Source organism: Bos indicus x Bos taurus, chromosome 8 (assembly GCF_003369695.1).
Source record: "Bos indicus x Bos taurus breed Angus x Brahman F1 hybrid chromosome 8, Bos_hybrid_MaternalHap_v2.0, whole genome shotgun sequence".
NCBI classification, from domain to species: domain Eukaryota; kingdom Metazoa; phylum Chordata; class Mammalia; order Artiodactyla; family Bovidae; genus Bos; species Bos indicus x Bos taurus.
In genome coordinates, this window is record NC_040083.1 from 46,158,429 (window position 1) to 46,176,972 (window position 18,544).

The 18,544-nt window shown below is 38.7% G+C and overlaps 1 protein-coding gene across 2 annotated transcripts in view; it reads left to right on the forward strand.

Annotated features, from left to right (window-relative positions):
• The window catches only part of MAMDC2 (MAM domain containing 2), a 171,671-nt gene that overhangs the window by 134,622 nt on the left and 18,505 nt on the right, over positions 1–18,544 (forward strand). The window contains exons 10-11 of one of the 2 annotated variants that reach the window (XR_003512260.1): positions 12,909–13,002; positions 14,970–15,118. Coding sequence is in view for 1 of the 2 variants with exons in the window: in XM_027549440.1 (XP_027405241.1) it covers positions 12,909–13,002; positions 14,970–15,122 (247 nt within the window). In the remaining variant the exon portion in view is untranslated. Of the gene's footprint in view, positions 1–12,908; positions 13,003–14,969; positions 15,123–18,544 lie in introns of both variants that reach the window. The other variant, XM_027549440.1, reaches the window with a different exon arrangement.

An 18,544-nucleotide genomic window follows, 5' to 3' on the forward strand; every position in this document is an offset into this window, starting at 1 on the left:
CACATTCATCCTTGCAGCAACATGGAAATATCTGAGATATTCTTTCCCCATAGTCTTATAAATAAGCTTAATTTACTGCTACTGATAAGTCACTTCAGTCGTGTCTGACTCTGTGCGACCCCATAGACGGCAGCCCACCAGGCTCCACCATCCCTGGGATCCTCCAGGGAAGAACACTGGAGTGGGTTGCCATTTCCTTCTCCAATGCATGAAAGTGAAAAGTGAAAGTGAAGTCACTCAGTTGTGTCCGACCCTTAGCGACCCCATGGACTGCAGCCTACCAGGCTCCTCCATCCATGGGATTTTCCAGGCAAGAGGACTGGAGTGGGGTGCCATTGCCTTCTCCTAATTTAGGCAAATATTTATTCCAAAGGTTATTTATGAGCCTACGAACACTAGCACCCTCCACACTTCCAAATTCCTAATCTGTTATTTCATAATGGGTGGATTTTTAGGGAATCTTTTCTCAAGTATTTTCAGTCAGTTCAGTTCAGTTGCTCAGTTGTGTCCAACTCTTTGCAACCCCATGGACTGCAGCACGCCAGGCCTCCCTGTCCATCGGCAACTCCTGGAATTCACTCAAACTCATGTCCATTGAGTCGGTGATGCCATCCAGTCATCATCCTCTATCATCCCCTTCTCTTCCTGACTTTCCCAGAATCAGGGTCTTTTGTAATGAGTCAGCTCTTCGCATCAAGTAGCCAAAGTATTGGAGTTTCCGCTTCAGCATCAGTCCTTCCAATGAATATTCAGGACTGATTTCCTTTAGGATGGACTGGTTGGCTCTCCTTGCAGTCCAAGGGACTCTCAAGAGTCTTCCCCAACATCACAGTTCAAAATTCTTCAGCACTCAGTTTTCTTTATAGTCCAACTTTCACATCCATACATGACTACTGGAAAAACCACAGCTTTGACTAGACAGACCTTTGTTGGCAAAGTAATGTCTTTGCTTTTGAATATGCTGTCTAGGTTGGTCATAACTTTCCTTCCAAAGAGAAAGCATCTTTAAAATTCATGGCTGCAGTCACCATCTGCAGTGATTTTGGAGCCCCCCAAAATAAACTCTGTCATGGATTCCATTGTTTCCCCATCTGTTTGCCAGGAAGTGATGGAACTGGATGCTATGATCTTAGTTTTTTCTGAATGTTGAGTTTTAAGCCAACTTTTTACTCCTCTTTCACTTTCATCAAGAGGCTCTTTAGTTCTTCTTCACTTTCTGCCATAAGGGTGGTGTCATCTGCACATCTGAGGTTATTGATATTTCTCCGGGCAATCTTGATTCTGGCTTGTGCTTCATCCAGCCCAGCGTTTCTCATGATGTACTCTGCATATAGGTTAAATAAGCAGGGTGATGATATATAGCCTTGATGTACTCCTTTTCCTATTTGGAAACAGTCTGTTGTTCCATTTCCAGTTCTAACTGTTGCTTCCTGACCTGCATACAAATTTCTCAAGAGGCAGGTCAGGTGGTCTGGTAGTCCCATTCTTTAAGAATTGTCCACAATTTGTTGTGGTCCACACAGTCAAAGGCTTTGGCATAGTCAATAAAGCAGATGATTTTCTGGAACTCTTGATTTTTTGATGATCCAATGGATGTTGGCAATTTGATCTCTGGTTCCTTTGCCTTTTCTAAATCCAGCTTGAGCATCTGGAAGTTCATGGTTCACATATTGCTGAAGCTTGGCTTGGAGAATCGACCTTTTCCAGTCCTGTGGCCAATGCTAAGTTTTCCAAATTTGCTGGCTTATTGAGTACAACACTTTCACAGCATTATCTTTTAGGATTTGAAATAGCTTAACTGGAATTCCATCATCTCCAGTAGCTTTGTTCATAATGATGCTTCCTAAAGCCCACTTGGCCTCGCATTCCAGGATGTATGGCTCTTGGTTGGTGATCACATCATTGTGATTATCTAGGTCATGAAGATCTTTTTTGTATAGTTCTTCTGTGTATTATCTCCACCTCTTCTTAATATCTTCTGTTTCTGTTAGGTCTATACCATTTCTGCCCTTTATTGAGCCCATCTTTGCATGAAATTTTCCCTTGGTATCTCTAATTTTCTTGAAGATATCTCTAGACTTTGCCTTTCTATTGTTTTCCTCTATTTCTTTGCACTGGTCACTGAGAAAGGCTTTCTTATCTCTCCTTGCTATTCTTTGGAACTCTGCTTTCAAATGGGTATATCTCTCCTTTCCTCCTTTGCCTTTTGCTTCTCTTCTATTCATAGCTATTTGTAAGGCCTCCTCAGACAACCATTTTACCTTTTTGCAAGTATTTTGGATGACAATATTGATTTTAATGGTCACATTGAGATTCTCTGGAGATCCTCTGATTTTCTGAACTCATAGATCATTTAGGTATTTGCTATATGCTCTAGGTATAAGCTGAATTCACTACTTGGAAATTGTCAACTCACACATTAGTGAAGACTCTCTGCTTTCCTGCATGGAAGAACACCTTATTTACTTTTGCACAGATATTCCCATCTTTTTTCCCTCTCTTGTATGGCTTTCTCTGGGAACTTTGTGGTCTCTCTTTGCAGTGCATACCTCCAGTGGAAGTCTCTCTCCAGGCAGTCTACAAGCCTCTTCATAATGGCATCTGCCACCACAGCCTGAAGGGTCATGAAGTCCTATTTTCTGTTCAACATCAACTTACATGGGAATGTATGCAATGCTCAAGGATCCATCATTACTGTTTGTGGCCTGCCAAGTTCATCTCAGTCTCCAAGCCAAGACATTTAGTTCTCCCTTAATTTCTTTCTCCAAGTAAGGATTGCCTAATAAACATGTCCGAAAGGCAAATTTCAAGCCAGAAAAAAAAGTTTGCAACATATATGACAAACTCCTAATATGTTTAAGATTTAAATTTACTTTAATAAATCAATAAGCAACAGATGAACTAAGCAATAGGAAAGTGGGCAATGAATATATACAGGCAAATAAGAAGAAAAGGGTTACTACTGGAAAATAAATATGCAAACATGTCCAACTTAATTTATAACCAAAGAAATCTGAAAAATAGCAAAACAGTACATTTGTCCATCAAATGGATAAAGATATTTTTTAAATATAATACTTTGAAGAAGTATATTTGTATTAATAGCTGCATTCATATTCATACTGTTCAATTTATCAATTAAAAAATTGATCTTTCATTTAGGCCCCAAAATATATGTATATAATCTATGAGTTATAGACACTTATTAAATATTTATGTATTTAGCTACATAACTCAGGGATTGAACCCATGTCTCCCACATTGCAGACAGATTCTTTACCATCTGAGCCACCAGGGGATCCCACATATTTAAGTATGTGATATATAAAGTATTGCCATAGAGAGGTGAGAATTCAAGGAAATAAAAATTCTCATAGGCTCTAGTGTGATGGTAAATTGATGTAATATTGTTGAGTCACTAAGACATGTCCCACTCTTTGTGACCTCATGGACAGTGTCCATGGGATTTTCCAGGCAAGAATACTGGAATGGGTTGCCATTTCCTCCTCTAGGGGATCTTCTGATCCAGGAATCAAACCTGTGACTCCTGCACTGGTAGGTGAATTCTTTACCACTGAGCCACTTGGGAAGCTCAATATAATATTACTAGATGACAATTAAATTATATGTACCAAAAAGAAAGACCCAATTATGCAAATTTTTAGACAAAACAATTCTAGGGATTTATCATAAGGAAATGATCATAGTTATGTACAGAGATTTACCTACCACATTTATCAAGCACTGTTAGTAATATTGAGAAACTGGAAACTGCTATGTAGTGTATGGTGGTGGTGGTTTAGTTGCTCAGTCATGTCCAGCTGTTGTGCTTGCGACTCCCTGGACTGTAGCCCTCCAGATTCCTCTGTCCATGGGATTTCCAGGCAAGAGTACTGGAATGGGTTGCCATTTCCTTCTCCAAAGAATCTTCCCAGCCCAGTGCTCAAACTTAGGTCTCCTGCATTGCAGGTGGATTCTTTACCAACTGAGCTACCAGGGAAGCCCATCTATCTGTTGTTGTGCAGTCACTGAATCATGTCTGACTCCTTGTGATCCCATGGACTGCAGTATACCAGGATTCCCTGTCCTTCACTATCTTCTGGAGTTTGCTCAAACTCATGTCCATTGAGTCAGTGATGCTATTCAACCATCTCATCCTCTGTCACTCCCTTCTCTTCCTGCCCTCAATCTTTCCCAGCATCAGAGTCTTTTCCAATGAGTTGGCTCATCACATCAGGTGGCCAAATTATTGGAGCTTCAGTTTCAGCATCAGTCCTTCTAATGAATATTCAGGATTGATTTCCTTTAGAATTGACTGGCTTGATCTCTTTGCTGTCCAAGGGACTTTTAAAAGTCTTCTCCAGCATCACAGTTCAAAAACAATTCTTTGGTGCCCAGCCTTCTTTGGGCTTCCCTGTAGCTCAGCTGATAAAGAATCTGCCTGCAGTGCAGGAGACCCTAGTTCGATTCCTGGGTCAGGAAGATCCACTGGAGAAGGGATAGGCTACCCACTCTGGTATTCTTGGGCTTCTCTGGTGGCTCAGCTGGTAAAGAATCTGCCTGCAATGTGGGAGACCTGGGTTTGATCCCTGGGTTGGGAAGATCCCCTGGAGGAGGGTATGGCAACTCCAGTATTCTTGCCTGGAGAATTCCCATGGACAGAGGATCCTGGAGGGCTGCAGTCCATGGAATCACAAAGAGTCAGACTTGACTAAGCAACTAAGCACAGCACAGCACAGCCTTCTTTATGGTCCACCTCTCACATCCATACATGACTACTGGAAAAACCATAGCTTTGACTAGATGGATCTTTGTTGGCAAATTATGTCTCTGCTTTTTAATATGCTATCTAGACTTGTCAAAGCTTTTCTTCCAAGGAGCAAGCATGTTTTAATTTCATAGCTGAAGTCTCTGCAATGATTTTAGAGTCCAGGAAAAGAAAATCTGCCACTGTTTCAATTTTGTCCCCATCTATTTGCCATGAAGTGATGGGACCAGATGCCATGATCTTGGTTTTTTGAATGTTGAATTTTAAGCCAGATTTTTCACTCTCCTCTTTCACCTTCATCAAGAGACTCTTTAGTTCCTCTTTGCTTTCTGCCATTAGGGTAGAAATGTCATCTGCATATCTGAGGTTGTTGCTGTTTCTCCCAGCAATCTTGATTCCAGCTTGTGATTCATCCAGCCTGGCATTTTGCTTGATGTACTCTGCATATAAGTTAAATAAGCAAGGTGACAATATACAGCCTTGACGTACTCCTTTCCCAATTTGGAGCCAGTCCATTGTTCCTTGTCTGGTCCTAAGTGTTGCTGCTTGACCTGCATACAGGTTTTTCAGGAGGCAGGTAAGGTGGCCTGGTATTCCCATCTCTTTAAGAATTTTCCACAGTTTGCTGTGATCCACACAGTCAAAGGCTTTGGTGTAGTCAATGAAGCAAAAGGAGATACTTTTCTGAAATTCTCTTGCTTTTTCTGTAATCAAATGGATTTTGGCAATTTGATATCTGGTTCTTCTGTCTTTTCTAAATTTAGCTTGTGTATCTGGAAGTTCTCTGTTCACATACTGTTGAAGCCTAGCTTGAAGGGTTTGGGGCATTCCCTTGCTAGCTTGTGAAATCAGCATCATTGTAGATGTTGGTTAAATAATTCATGACACAGCTAAAAGGGGCTTAACATTATATGAGATTTTAGTCACAGCCCTGCATCAAGAATCTCCACTTTGCCCTGGGAATCAATGAAAATTAGACACACAACTGTCTCTATGGTTCATACACAAGCAGAGTGAAGTCATTATTTGGGTATTAGTTAAAGTCACTGTCTTCTCCTGACCCAGAAAAATTCATACAGAGCAGGGGTGAGCCCTTGAGAGTCAAGACAAAAACATAGATTTCACCTTTTTTGCAGCTGATTGCATTCTCTGAGTCTTCTGGAAAGACTGACATTTTGTATCTCCATCCAAGTAGCCACAATAGGTCTGTATTTTGATCTCCATCCATAATAAATAAATTGGTCCTTACATTATGTTGGTCAGGGAAGTGTTTAACTACAGGTCCTCCCTAAGGAAGGTTGACCGGAGATAAACCACATTGTATGTTGAGGAAGGCATTCACACCTATTTCCTTTACTGATGATGAAAGGTTTATAGGAATATTATATGTAATTATGTCCTCATTACTTCGGTGTGGAATTAGATACCATCTTGCTTTTGTCTGATGTTCATTTTTTCAGAGGCTTTTCATGTTTATTTTCCATTTAAACCCCCAATACTAGTTGTCAGGATTGTACAGGATCTATGTCCCAGAAAAAGAGGAACATGAACTTTGGAGTTAGACAGATCTTGCTTCCAAAACAAAGGAAAGGAAGTGAAAATGAGTGCAAATGAAGATAAGATTGAAGGTGTAGATGTGGGGAGTTGAGGGTATTTTTTCCTCATTTTTTTCTGTGTGGAGTAAATTTTCCACGTGGGGCAAATATAAGGTCATCAGCTAAGAGAGAGAAGGATATCACTGAGGGAGCATCTCCTGTGGAGAGGAGAGGTTTCAGCAATCATCAGCCATGAAATTTAGTCCCATCTGATGTAAGATTCAGGTTCTGGCACCAGATGACCAAAAACTGTTTATAACATACATAAGGCAAAATGACTGGAAGCTAGTTCTAAATGCTGGTCAGAGACATACTTGTCCACTGCTATTAATTATGCTGTTAATTGGAGAGTTTCAAGTCTTTCATAATCATATTTTAAAATACCTAAAGTGAAAAGGAGAAAATGAGCTGATTGGCATAATGAAATATGCTCTATCAGACATTCAGAGTATGATATTTCATGCTTAGATCTACAGCTGGCTATTGTATGACCTTGAGCTCATATCATAGGGTCTCTCTTTTCCTCATTCTAAAAAATATCTGATTCTGAGGTCTCTTCTGAGGTCTCCGTTCCCTTTTCTGTGACCAAATGATTTGAAAATAATGTTGATGTCTAAAATCAGTGAACTGAGTTATGTGGGTGTTTACCACCCAAACAGCCATGAAAATCTTTGGCTGCAGGTCTGCAAATCTACCACAGGGTGCCCTCTACCCTAGAACGGAAGACTTCTCTGAGCAGAAGGACTCATGCTGGGTAAAGCTGGAAGCTGCTCAACCTTTGTTGCTTGTGAAAGCCAAGAGCAGAATTAAATCAGATGGGTCTTTTAAAAAAGAAAAAACCAAAACCAGATGGATCTTTTAAGAAAAAGGGTTGGTCAGCTAAAGACTTATTTAAAAACACATGGTCATTCTGCCTTTTGTGGGATCTGAAGACCAAATATAGTATCTGCAGGAGGCATGCTATTACAGTTCAGCAACTATTTCCCCAAACATGGCTGGGATTCTAAAAATATTAAAGTCTTACACTCATTTTTCTAGATAAAGCTCCACTCAGTCTGTCCTTAGGGATCTGTGAAAATTCCATCCTTTTAGCCAAGTGTCTAATGTCAGAATTTTTGTTTTGCTTTGTTATTTTTTATTGTTTTAATTCTCTTACAATTTACTGTCAAATTGTTAAATGAATGCAGCTGCATTATACAGTATAGTATATCCTGCAGTTGTGTCAATACCATTTTAATGAAGGGCTCTGGAACTTCACTGACTGGATTATAGTAATTTAGTGAATTCTACCAACTCTGTAGTCACCATTTCCACATTTATCTGTGCAAGTGATCCCAAAAGACTTCAAACTTCATCAAAAGAGAAGTTAAATTTAACCCAGAATCAAACCCTCTGGTAAATTATTGAGGTCTACCACTTATAACAACCTGAGTTTGTTTTGTGAACTTGAGTATTTTATGGTATTGTTGGCGTAGGATTGAAATGTTTCTATGTGAAGATAGGAGGCCATTTCTGGAAACTATCATTTACATTCTAATTATAGGTCCAATTTGGGCTCTTCAATTGGTAAAGTAGGTGGTGGATTAATCCAGCAATCTGGCCAACCATGTGTCTCCAGAAGGCCATGAAACTATTGGGTTGGCCAACAAGTTCATTGAGGATTTTCCAGTGGAAAATCCCAAACAAACTTTTTGGCCAGCCCAGTACTTTAAAAGACAGTGAAAAACCAGTCAATTCAGCTAATGTTGAGCTGTTTAATACTAACCATATTTTTTTAACTTTTAACAAAAGTTTGTGGTTATATATTCCACAGTTCCCTGCAAAGCTTCATTTCTTCCCTCCCTCAGCAAAATCCTATTTATTGTGTTGGGTACCACTTAAACTATGACACTTAATAAAGTTAAAATTAGTAATCCTAATTATTTTTTTAAAAATCCAGCTTGATTTGGTTTGAGAAAATAAGTTCCTGACTTATCTGTTTCTCTACTTTTTTCTCTCCCTCATGCTTTAAGCAGGAACTTCTCTGGACTTTTACTGGTTTAGCAGCAGTCTAGACCATCTGACTAAGGCAGCCTTGTAGCTGGATGTCTGTACAGACTCCCCCTCCACTCCACTGTTCCCACTCCTTGAGGAAAAAAAAAAAAAAAGATAACTTTAAGAGAGAATTATAATTTGTATATTATAAGGAAAGTTTGCTCAGTTACCCTAACCCTTCAGATCTGCTCCCTGTCATTATATTATTTTGAGGGAGTAGATCTTTCTTTTTTGAAAGAGAGAGGAGTGAAAACAAAGAAGAGATTCTATTCCCCTTTGACAATTTGAATTTTTTTGAAACAGGAAATTTAAACAGTGAAGCCCTGATTGACTTGGTGATGATTATTCAGCTGGAGAGTTAGTTCATCTCCCTTGCTGTTTTGTTCCTTTGCCTTTTGTTTCTAGGGCTTAAGGATATTTCATGCTCATCAGAACTACCACCTGATGGTGTGAGGAAGAGCAGACTAATTCAATCTAGTCCGCTTTTAAAATATAAACAACTGACTGGGGAGAATGAACAGGTTGAAACTGAGAATCCAAAAGGAGGTAACAAATCTGAAAGTGCCTCACATAGGGACTACACATAATAGGAATTTAGCAAATGGGGTTTGATAATCCACACAGTTTTCTGCTACCCTTAACCAGTGGTTCTCAGCCAGACAAAATTTTTCCCTGGCCCCCCCATTCCCCAAGAGGCATGCCTGGGCATGACATTTCCCCAAGGGAAAATGTCTGGAGATATTTTTTTATTGTTATGATCTGGGGAGTGATATTGGTATCTAGTGAGTAGAGACCAGGAACACTTAACATCCTGCAATGCACAGGGCATCCCTCACAACAAAACATTATCTGACCCAAAACATCAGGAGTGCTAAGATTGGAACACCTTACTGTAGATAAATGAGCATGTATAATGTCTATTTTTAGTATGATAAAAAGTAAGTTAAATCATGTTTTTTAACCTTACTTGACTATATTTAAAATGATTTGTTTGCAAATGTGTGTTTATAGCTCTCCATTCACTGCCTATTTGCCTTCCAAAATTGTCTAGCTAAGTTTTTTCAGCAATTAATATTCTCTATCAAAGCAAAAATTTTAATGTATCACTAGTCCCCACAGGAGTAGCACCTTTAGTACACTAAAACAAACTGATTTACACAAATCTAATTTGCTCCTAACTTTTAAGAGGTTTGCATAAAATCAAGATCTGTCTAAGGGACAGCAGTTTACTTTGTCCCTCTTCTCTTTCAAATAGATACTAGTATACATTTGAGTTGCCCAAGATCTTTTTCCCAGTCTTTAGAGGTACTGTCTGCTTTGAAATACTGCCTAAAATGAAATAAACACTTTTTTTTTTTTTTTTAAAAAAGGTCTGTAATTAAACAAGAGGTCAGTCCCCTTAAGATTTTAGACTATGGCGAATTTTTTTCTTGTCACATTCTTAACAGGACCCAGGACAGAGTTCTTAAGAACAGACCAAAATGTTTGACTTTCTCTTTGTCTATTGCAGCCAGGCCCAGTCATAAGCTTACCCAGTCATCAACTACCCTAAAATAACCTCTCCACCTCAAGTAGCCCTCAAAATGAAAGATGGCAGCACAAGAATAGGAACTGACATTATCCTCGCTATTAATAGCAGAGTGGAAATCCAACGTGTTAGAGCAAACAAGTGATCTTGTCAGGTTTCTTTTGTGTGTTGGAATGCTGATAGACAGCTGCCTAATAAATCTGCTCTTTGAGGCCATAGTTTGAATATAGTACGTAGCAGACTGTGAATCTTTCGTCAGACATCAGATGAAACAACAAGTGGTCTGGCCAGTACTCTTAAGTGTGGAAAGAGTTCTAAGACAGTGATTACTTAGTGGCCTGCTGTTGTCCAGAATATCTTTAATGTTTCACTTAACCCACTAAGACAGTTCACAAATTTGTTAGGAATGTCCAAAACGAAGCTCTATCCGGTGGAACTTTCTGCAATGAGAAAATGTTACAAATCTGCTATGACCAACTCACTTGATCACTGGTTATATGTGGCTATCGGGTACTTGAAATGTGGTTAGGACACGTAAGGAAAGAAAATGTTTAATTTTACTTAATTTCAATAGCCACGTGTCCTCATAGCTACTATAATAAACAATGCCAATCTGAAAAAGAGTAGCCCATTATTTCACAACTTAATTATAGATATCTTGGTTCCTTCTTTTTTCTCAATTATAAATATAACAAAATTGAAGAATGTTTAGAAACTAAAAGGAAATTCTATTCAATACCCATAGTTTCTCAAACCTAATAAAAGTGTTATATATTTAGTAAATTTTCATGGTTTTTTTCCTATGTATTTTTAGATGAGTTAGATGTAATTTATCTCATTTTATTTTAATTTTATTATCAGCGGCTTTCATCACTTAACATTATGAGAGGAATATATTCTCTACTACTAAATACTATTTTCAAATTATCAGAGTTAATAATGGCCTGTTTTTTAGATTGCAGCACCATGATTTGTGTATTTCTTCTGTTTTTGAAATCTTGGGTTGTTTGCTTGCTTCCTTGGTTTTATGATCATTATAAAATAATGGTGTAGTAAACATGTGAAAGCATGATAACATTTCTCCTCTTTAGGATATGTTTACATGCCATATGTTTGAGTCTTATTTAGGTAATAATTTACATGGTGAATCATTTCAGTACCACAGAATCTTTTTGAAAAAGTGCTTTTTCACTATTTATGTCAAAAATAGACTTTAAAGCTGCCAAAGGAAAAGAAAGCCAAGATTTTTCTCTGAAGCACAATTAATTCAGTAAATTACAAGGCAGATTACTATTCCTTCCCATAGAACAAGAAAAATTGCTGATAAAAATGGAATTGCACTCAGGGCTGATGACATAGACCTCTGCTTTATAAATGGAGACTAAGCTCCTATGTATAAATCCTGCAAATAATATATTTTACATAGTCAGATCATCCCTATAATCTTTAAGAATAAGAAAATTAACAAAAGTTAAATGAAAAAAACCGAAACATCCCTTTTAGTTCGTTCTTTGTAAATATTGATACATATGGTTATATATTAGGGCTTCCCTGGTGGCTCAGATGGTAAAAAGTCTGCCTGCAACACAGGAGACCAGTTTCTATCCCTGGGTCAGGAAGATCTCCTGGAGAAAGGAATAACAACCAACTCCAGTATTCTTGCCTGGAGAATTTCATGGACAGAGTGTGGCAGGCTACCGTTCATGGCATTGCAGAGTCAGACATGACTGAGCTACTAACACACACACACATAGCTATGTATTATTACATCTCTAAACTGTCTTTTTCTTATAATTTATAGTAATATGAATCCAGTTCAGTAAACTTTTACACATCTTATAATTAGTTATTCTGAAGATATTGGCCTAAGACATTTTATATTTTGCATAGTGATAAACTGTCATGTGATGTTTTCAGCTTCTTTTTAAATAAATTCTATATTCTGGTGGCTCTGATCATCAAAGACCAAAGGGATCCTACTAATAACACAGGTAAATTGAAGACATTGTATCCTGAACCTAAAAAAGGTTTAAGAACCTAAAAAAATTTTTTAGGATTTTTAGGTTTAAGAACCTAAAAAAATCAAATGTTCTCGTTGCTCATAATTTGGGTTGTTCTTTCATTGTATCTTTTTGTTTTTGAATTAAGATTTGTATTTGAGGGGCTGAACATGGACTAGAGACTTTGTGCTCATTAAACATTAGGTTATACATGTGAAGCAACTTTGTACACTGCAAAGTGCAGTGAAAATCTAACAAAAATGTTTTGAAAAGTACTCTTTGCTCATCCTATATATGAAGAGGAGACTTTTAAATTGATTTAAGAAATCCAGGACTTTTCTCTTTTTTTGGCACAATGAACTTAATAATTTGTTGAAGAGATTTATTTTTCCTTCACATGCAAAATGTTTGACTTGATAAAATAACTGCATTTAGGGCTTTTATTAGTGATAACACTCAGGGATGTAGATCTTTACTTTGGAAATGGAACTTGAGTCTTCAGGTGGCAAATCACTGAGACTTCATTCACCAGATGAAAGAACCACATTGTAAGAAAGTCACTTCCAAAAAATCAGTAGTGTTTGCACTGGAAATGTTTGTAAAAATGCCTGGACTGCCATCAACCCTGTATACACTTTGTGGACTATTTGGGGGAAAATACTTAAAAGCTGACAGGTTTTTCTCTGTCACCCAGTTAACCTCGTGCTTTCCTCTCTCAGTTCTTTAAAGAATGCAAACTAATTTCAGCATTAGTGTATACACTATATCATTGTGAGCTTGACTCTGATGAAAAAAATAAGTGATTCTCGGGTCATATATAAATGGTTAACCATTACTCATGCCACTGTATCTGTACTTCACAGACAATGAAGACAGGCTTGTAGCTTGCTTCTGTACTCCTGTTGTGCTATGTACATCCCAGGATGTAAGAGTTTCCAATTTTCAGTTAACTGAACTCATAGTTTTATTTTTCTTCATTGCAGGTGGTTTTCATGAGCCTCTGCAAAAGTTTATGGGACTGTGGTCTAGTGGCCTTGGATGACATTACAATAGAATTGGGAAGCTGCTGGTCTCCAGGTAAGATGACTGTCATTTCAGCTTTCTTTGTTTCCCTGGCCAATTCATGGCATGTCCTGTTTCTCTAATAATACACCACATGGATTTAATCTCTGCTAGTCTGTCCTTTGCTTTTCTTGCCAGAAGTGCCTCTCTCATTTAGAAGTGATGACTTAAATACAACGTATGACTTTGCACATGACTTGACCCCTATATTCTCATCTATAAGAGAGATGGTAATACCTACTTGAGTAGTGAGGATAACACATATAAACTCCCTAGCCTTGGACCTGGCACAAAGCAGTGCTTTGAAAACAGATACCCTCTGATAATTACTCTTGTTATGATTACCTTACTTGCCTTACTTGAATGCAGATTTTCAAGCTATATTGATGAAATTGTTATTATACATATACTAGGCTAAGCATATCATTTCTAAATCATAATAAAATAAATATTTTCTAAGTGGATTAAATGACAATGAAACAATGGACTGAGCATTGATGATAGTGACAAATATTATGGCTATGTGTTGGACATTATCTCTAATGAGAAAATTATGGGTATCTCCACCCAGATCGGAGAAGGCAGTGGCACCCCACTCCAGTACTCTTGCCTGGAAAATCCCATGGACGGAGGAGCCTGGTAGGCTGCAGTCCATGGGGTCGCGAAGAGTCGGACACAACTGAGCAACTTCCCTTTCACTTTTCACTTTTCATGCATTGGAGAAGGAAATGGCAACCCACTCCAGTGTTCTTGCCTGGAGAATCCCAGGGATGGGGGAGCCTGGTGGGCTGCCAACTATGGGGTCACACAGAGTTGGACATGACTGAAGCGACTTAGCAGCGGCAGCAGATCATTTGTATCTATCTATTAATTACCACTGCATCCTAAGTCACAAGGTATCCATTTCTTTAACCAGCAGGCATATTGTGGTATCTATTTGGCACTGGAGAATAATCTCCATGTTTATTTAATTAAAAGACAATTTGTTTGTAGTCCCTTGATTTGTGTGGTGCTGCAAGGACAACATAAAACAAGATAAAAATCTCTACACTCAAGGCATAGAAAAGAGAATGAACCTTCATTAGCTTGTAGTGTATGTAAAACAAAATGAAGTAAAATAATTATCATGCTAGAGAAGGAAAAGATGGGTTGTTTATTGGAGAATCTAGATGTAGGAAGGTAGAACCAAGTTCAGCCAAAGAAGTTCCCAGGAAGTTGGGAGGTGGCGCCACTCTAATATAATCATTATTAGAGTTATTGAAAATAGCACCCAAAGACAGAAACATTTGTTTTTGGAAATGGAGAATAAGCCTCCAGGTAGAAAAACACCAAGTTCTAATATTTATTTAGCTAATATTTATTGAGTTTTACATCTAAACGTTTTACACACATCATCTCATTTAATCCTCACAACCCCCTTAGGTGGATACCATTAATATTCCCACATTACAAATAAGAATGCCGAGACACAGAAAAATTCAGTAACCTGCTCCACATGTATTAAGCTATGTCTCCAAAATCACATTTAATTTTTTCACATTCTCTCCCTCTTCCAAAGTGACTATAGCTTTGCTCTGAGCATTTCCTTCACTCATTCTGGATTTCTGAAGAAACCTCCTGCTTGCAATTTTATTATTTTTATGTTTCCATAAAGGCAATATACCTCCAATTGTCAGAGAGTTTTACAATCTCACTCATACAAATAAATTCACAAGTCAGAGAAAGTTTCTTTCTCAAAGTATTCCAATACTTTTGGATCTAGATTTCTGATTGTTCTCTGCCGCTATGGCAGAACCAGGGTGAAGTCCAGATTCTAGCCAGAGGCAAGAGCTTGGCTTGGAGTGCTGGTAGGTGGGTTGCCTCTCTATGTGGGGCATGTGGCCAGATGATAACCACACATTAGTGTGGGTTTCCAGTGAGCCTTGGAATATATATTCATTGAAAGAGCCTCAATAGTCACAACACCTGCTGTTTCCTTGCAGAGAAGCTCCTACTTCCACCAGGAGAGTGTACTTTCGAACAAGATGAATGTATATTTACTCAGGAGAGAAGAAACCGGAGCAGTTGGCAGAGGAGGAGGGGAGAGACTCCCACCTCCTACACCGGACCAAAGGGAGATCACACTACTGGGGTAGGTGAGTTATGCCACATGGTACTGTTTCCTAAGGAAACCTGAAATAGCTTTCTAGGGGTTGTTTACTACATTCTGATATGTGAAAACTAAGGTGTCTAAAGTGAACTGCATGTGGGATATTACACACATGGGATAGGTAATTCAGTACGTGCATTTAAAATCATTCTTTCTGTTTATTATATTGCTCATTATGTAGGTGCAAAAAGGATTTAAATGAGCTTACAAAGATATGCACACAAAGATAATTAGAAGAAAGGTTTAAAAATAAAAGAGAGATGGGCAAAAATGAAAAAAATAAAATAGTGGTCTAAAATGAAGCCCAGGACTGAGGCCTCGTATAGAAATATCTGGCAGACAGGGAAGATATATCAGTGTGAGTCCTCACTTTCCAGAACCTGAAAAAGATGGAAAAGTCCTCTGTAAAACATGATTTACTGTGTTCTTAGGATAGAAACAGATGAAGCAGTCCACCAAGGGATGGAGGCAATAGAGGGGTGCATTTTTCTGTAGGAAATGTGTAAACTACACTAAACCAGACTAAAAGTTGTTTCACTTCTTATTATCACCATGTGTCGGCAATTGCAAACAATGTCCATGATAAAATACTCCTTGATGAATAGACCTCTTCCACTGAGGCTCTCAATTTCTCTAGGAACACTAGTTGGATAAAAGCACATCGTTTGGTCCAGCAATGCAGAACTATCCCTGATATTAATATTAAAGAGATATTTCCTGAAGGGTCCTTACAGAGAGTGGCATAGTGCTGTTTCTTATGGTCTACCTCAAAAATAGGCCTAGGAAATAACACCACACAGCAGCAATACAACAAAAAATATTGGCTGTATTGGCTAAACTTGGTAGGGTGAAATCAACAACAGCTTTGTATTTTCTTTCCAACACTGTCTTCAAACATACCCTAGAGAATTCTCCCTTTCCCACCCCTGGCAGATCCCACAGCTTCCCAGTCCTGCTGAGGTGTGAGCAGTCACACATTCAGGTGTGTTAAGATGTCCAATTCAAATGACAACTTCAGTTTCTCATTCAATCGAATCCTCTCTCCCCTTCAGCATGGGCCTGATTCATAGTTTGGAGATGATAAAGGAGAAGACTGTCTGTGCTTGAACTCTCTTTGTTTTACTTCCTCCTCTGCCCAGCATCATCAGGATCCTTTAGCCAGAGTGAGTGGAGGATGGATTAAAAGAAAATAACTTCTAAAATGTTTAGTGTTTCTTCAAATTCTTTCTTGGATACCTTCTGTTAAGACAGATATCTAAGTACTGGCTCTTTTGCATCTCACCGTTTTGGGCACTGTACTCTCTGGCTGATGATCTATGGCTACGCTCTTTTCCCCTAGTACGACAGAGATAAAACTCATGTAGATTTTCTACCTGCATCCCTCCTGGCAGTTTTGACTTGGGTCTTTTCAAGAACACCTGGTTCCAGCCACTATCCATATGAGTATCCATTTGGCCTCAGATCCTAAATGCACCTTTGCCTAAGAAGATGATGTGAAACTTGGTCCTATGACTGACCTCTTTTCTTCCCATTACTTCAGAGATTCTGGGACAGTGTTGCATCAGCTAGGGTAGCTGTTGAAGAGATTCAGCCTTTGTTCAAAGGTAGATCAGATTTCTACTTCCAGCACTGAGTAGAAGATTCTAAGAGAGTGTGAGGCTGTATCTGGAAAGACAATGAAGTTAAAAAGATAATTAAAAGATGTGTATATGTTAAGACTATTTTGGTTGGAAATAGTTTGTTGCTCTTTATAACAGGAAAAAAATGTCATTTTAGGGCTGACTTGAGGCACAGCTTGATGTAGAGGATAAAACCATGTCACTGGGACCTTCTTCTCTCCACCTCTCTGCCCTGGTTTTTCTGAGTTGGCTCCTATCACAGTCTGTCCTTTCATGGTAGCAAGAGGCTGCTGCAGTGGCAGCTTCGTGGCCATTCAACACTGAATCTAGTGAAAAGAGATAACTCAAATCAGCAAACAAAAAATGAGCCTCATTAACTGATTGCCAGTGTAATGAGGGCAGGTGGTGGTTTAGTCGCCAAGTCGTGTCCAACTCTTGGAATCCCGAGGACTGTAGCCTGCCAGTCTCCTCTGTCCGTGGGATTCTCCAGGTGAGAATACTGGAGTGGGTTGCCATTTCCTTCTCCAGAGAATCTTCCCAACCCAGGAATCAAAGCCGAGTCTCCTGCATTGCAGGCAGATTCTTTACCGACTGAGCTGTGAGGGAAGCCTCATGAGGGCAGAAAACTATCGAATTCCTCCATGAATCCCCACAGGACTTACTGTTGTACCTTATACACTACAGAGGCTCAAAAAAGCCCTTGGAAGGAATAAATGAACCGATAAACCCTCCCTGATGCATATAAGAATAGCCACTTAATTAGCAAGACCTGTAGAAAATGTAGTAATAGGGAGAAACTAAATTATGAGATGAATAGAGAAATATCAAGAATAAATCAGTGTTAGTTTGAGTCCATTGTAATCACGATGTCTGTATGTACATTTTTCTGGGGAGGGAGTTGATAGCTTCTCTTCCATTTTTCAGGGACACCAAAAAATCTAGTAACAACAGATCTGAGAAGAGGGTTGTGCTGTGGTAGCGTACACAGGGGAATTTTCTGGGAAACAGTCTGTGCAATGTCTTGGACATGGAAGAGAGGACAAAACAAAAATAGGGAGCCGTGGAGGGAGAGAGTCTCTGAAAAGGGCAAGGGAGGGTTACCAAGCCAGGATACAACAGACCCACGAACTTTGGAGTCAAGGTTCCCCACTCACTAGGTATGAGACCTTGAAAAAGTTACTTCAAGTCCCTAGGTCTCAGTGATGTCATCTAGAAAACGAGGTAACTATAGGTACTTGTCTGTTCATGTACTTCAAAGGATGGTTGAGTTTAAACTTAATCAACTTGTGGATGACGTCCTCTCTCCTGCGTAAAGACAAAATCTATGAAAATCTGACAAAAGTACATGCAGTAGATATTCCATTACTCATAATTTTGCTCCTTTATTTACATGTAGGGGCACATGTTAGTTTACTTGGTGTGGCTTTGTTTAAAGAAAATGGTATGATTGTGTTTTCTTTGTCTCTCTGAAAACTTTGAAGAATATTTCAGCTGACCGGGGTGAAACTTCATAACAAAAATTGTAATGTAAAAACTTCTCAGTGTGTTCAATATTTATTCCCAGAAAATACTTGACCACAGAGTATCAAATTCTCTGGTGAACAACGTAGAGCATTCTGATTTTTTTTTCAGTAAATTTGTCTAGGGTTTCCCTTTTTCCATCGTTTATTTCACCTATTTCAATGCAAACTTCCTAAAGGGTCTCAGGACATCTTTCAATTTTCTAACCACATAAAATCTTTTACAGATTATATCTTTTTATTCCTAAGTATAACAATGCAGAGGCTGC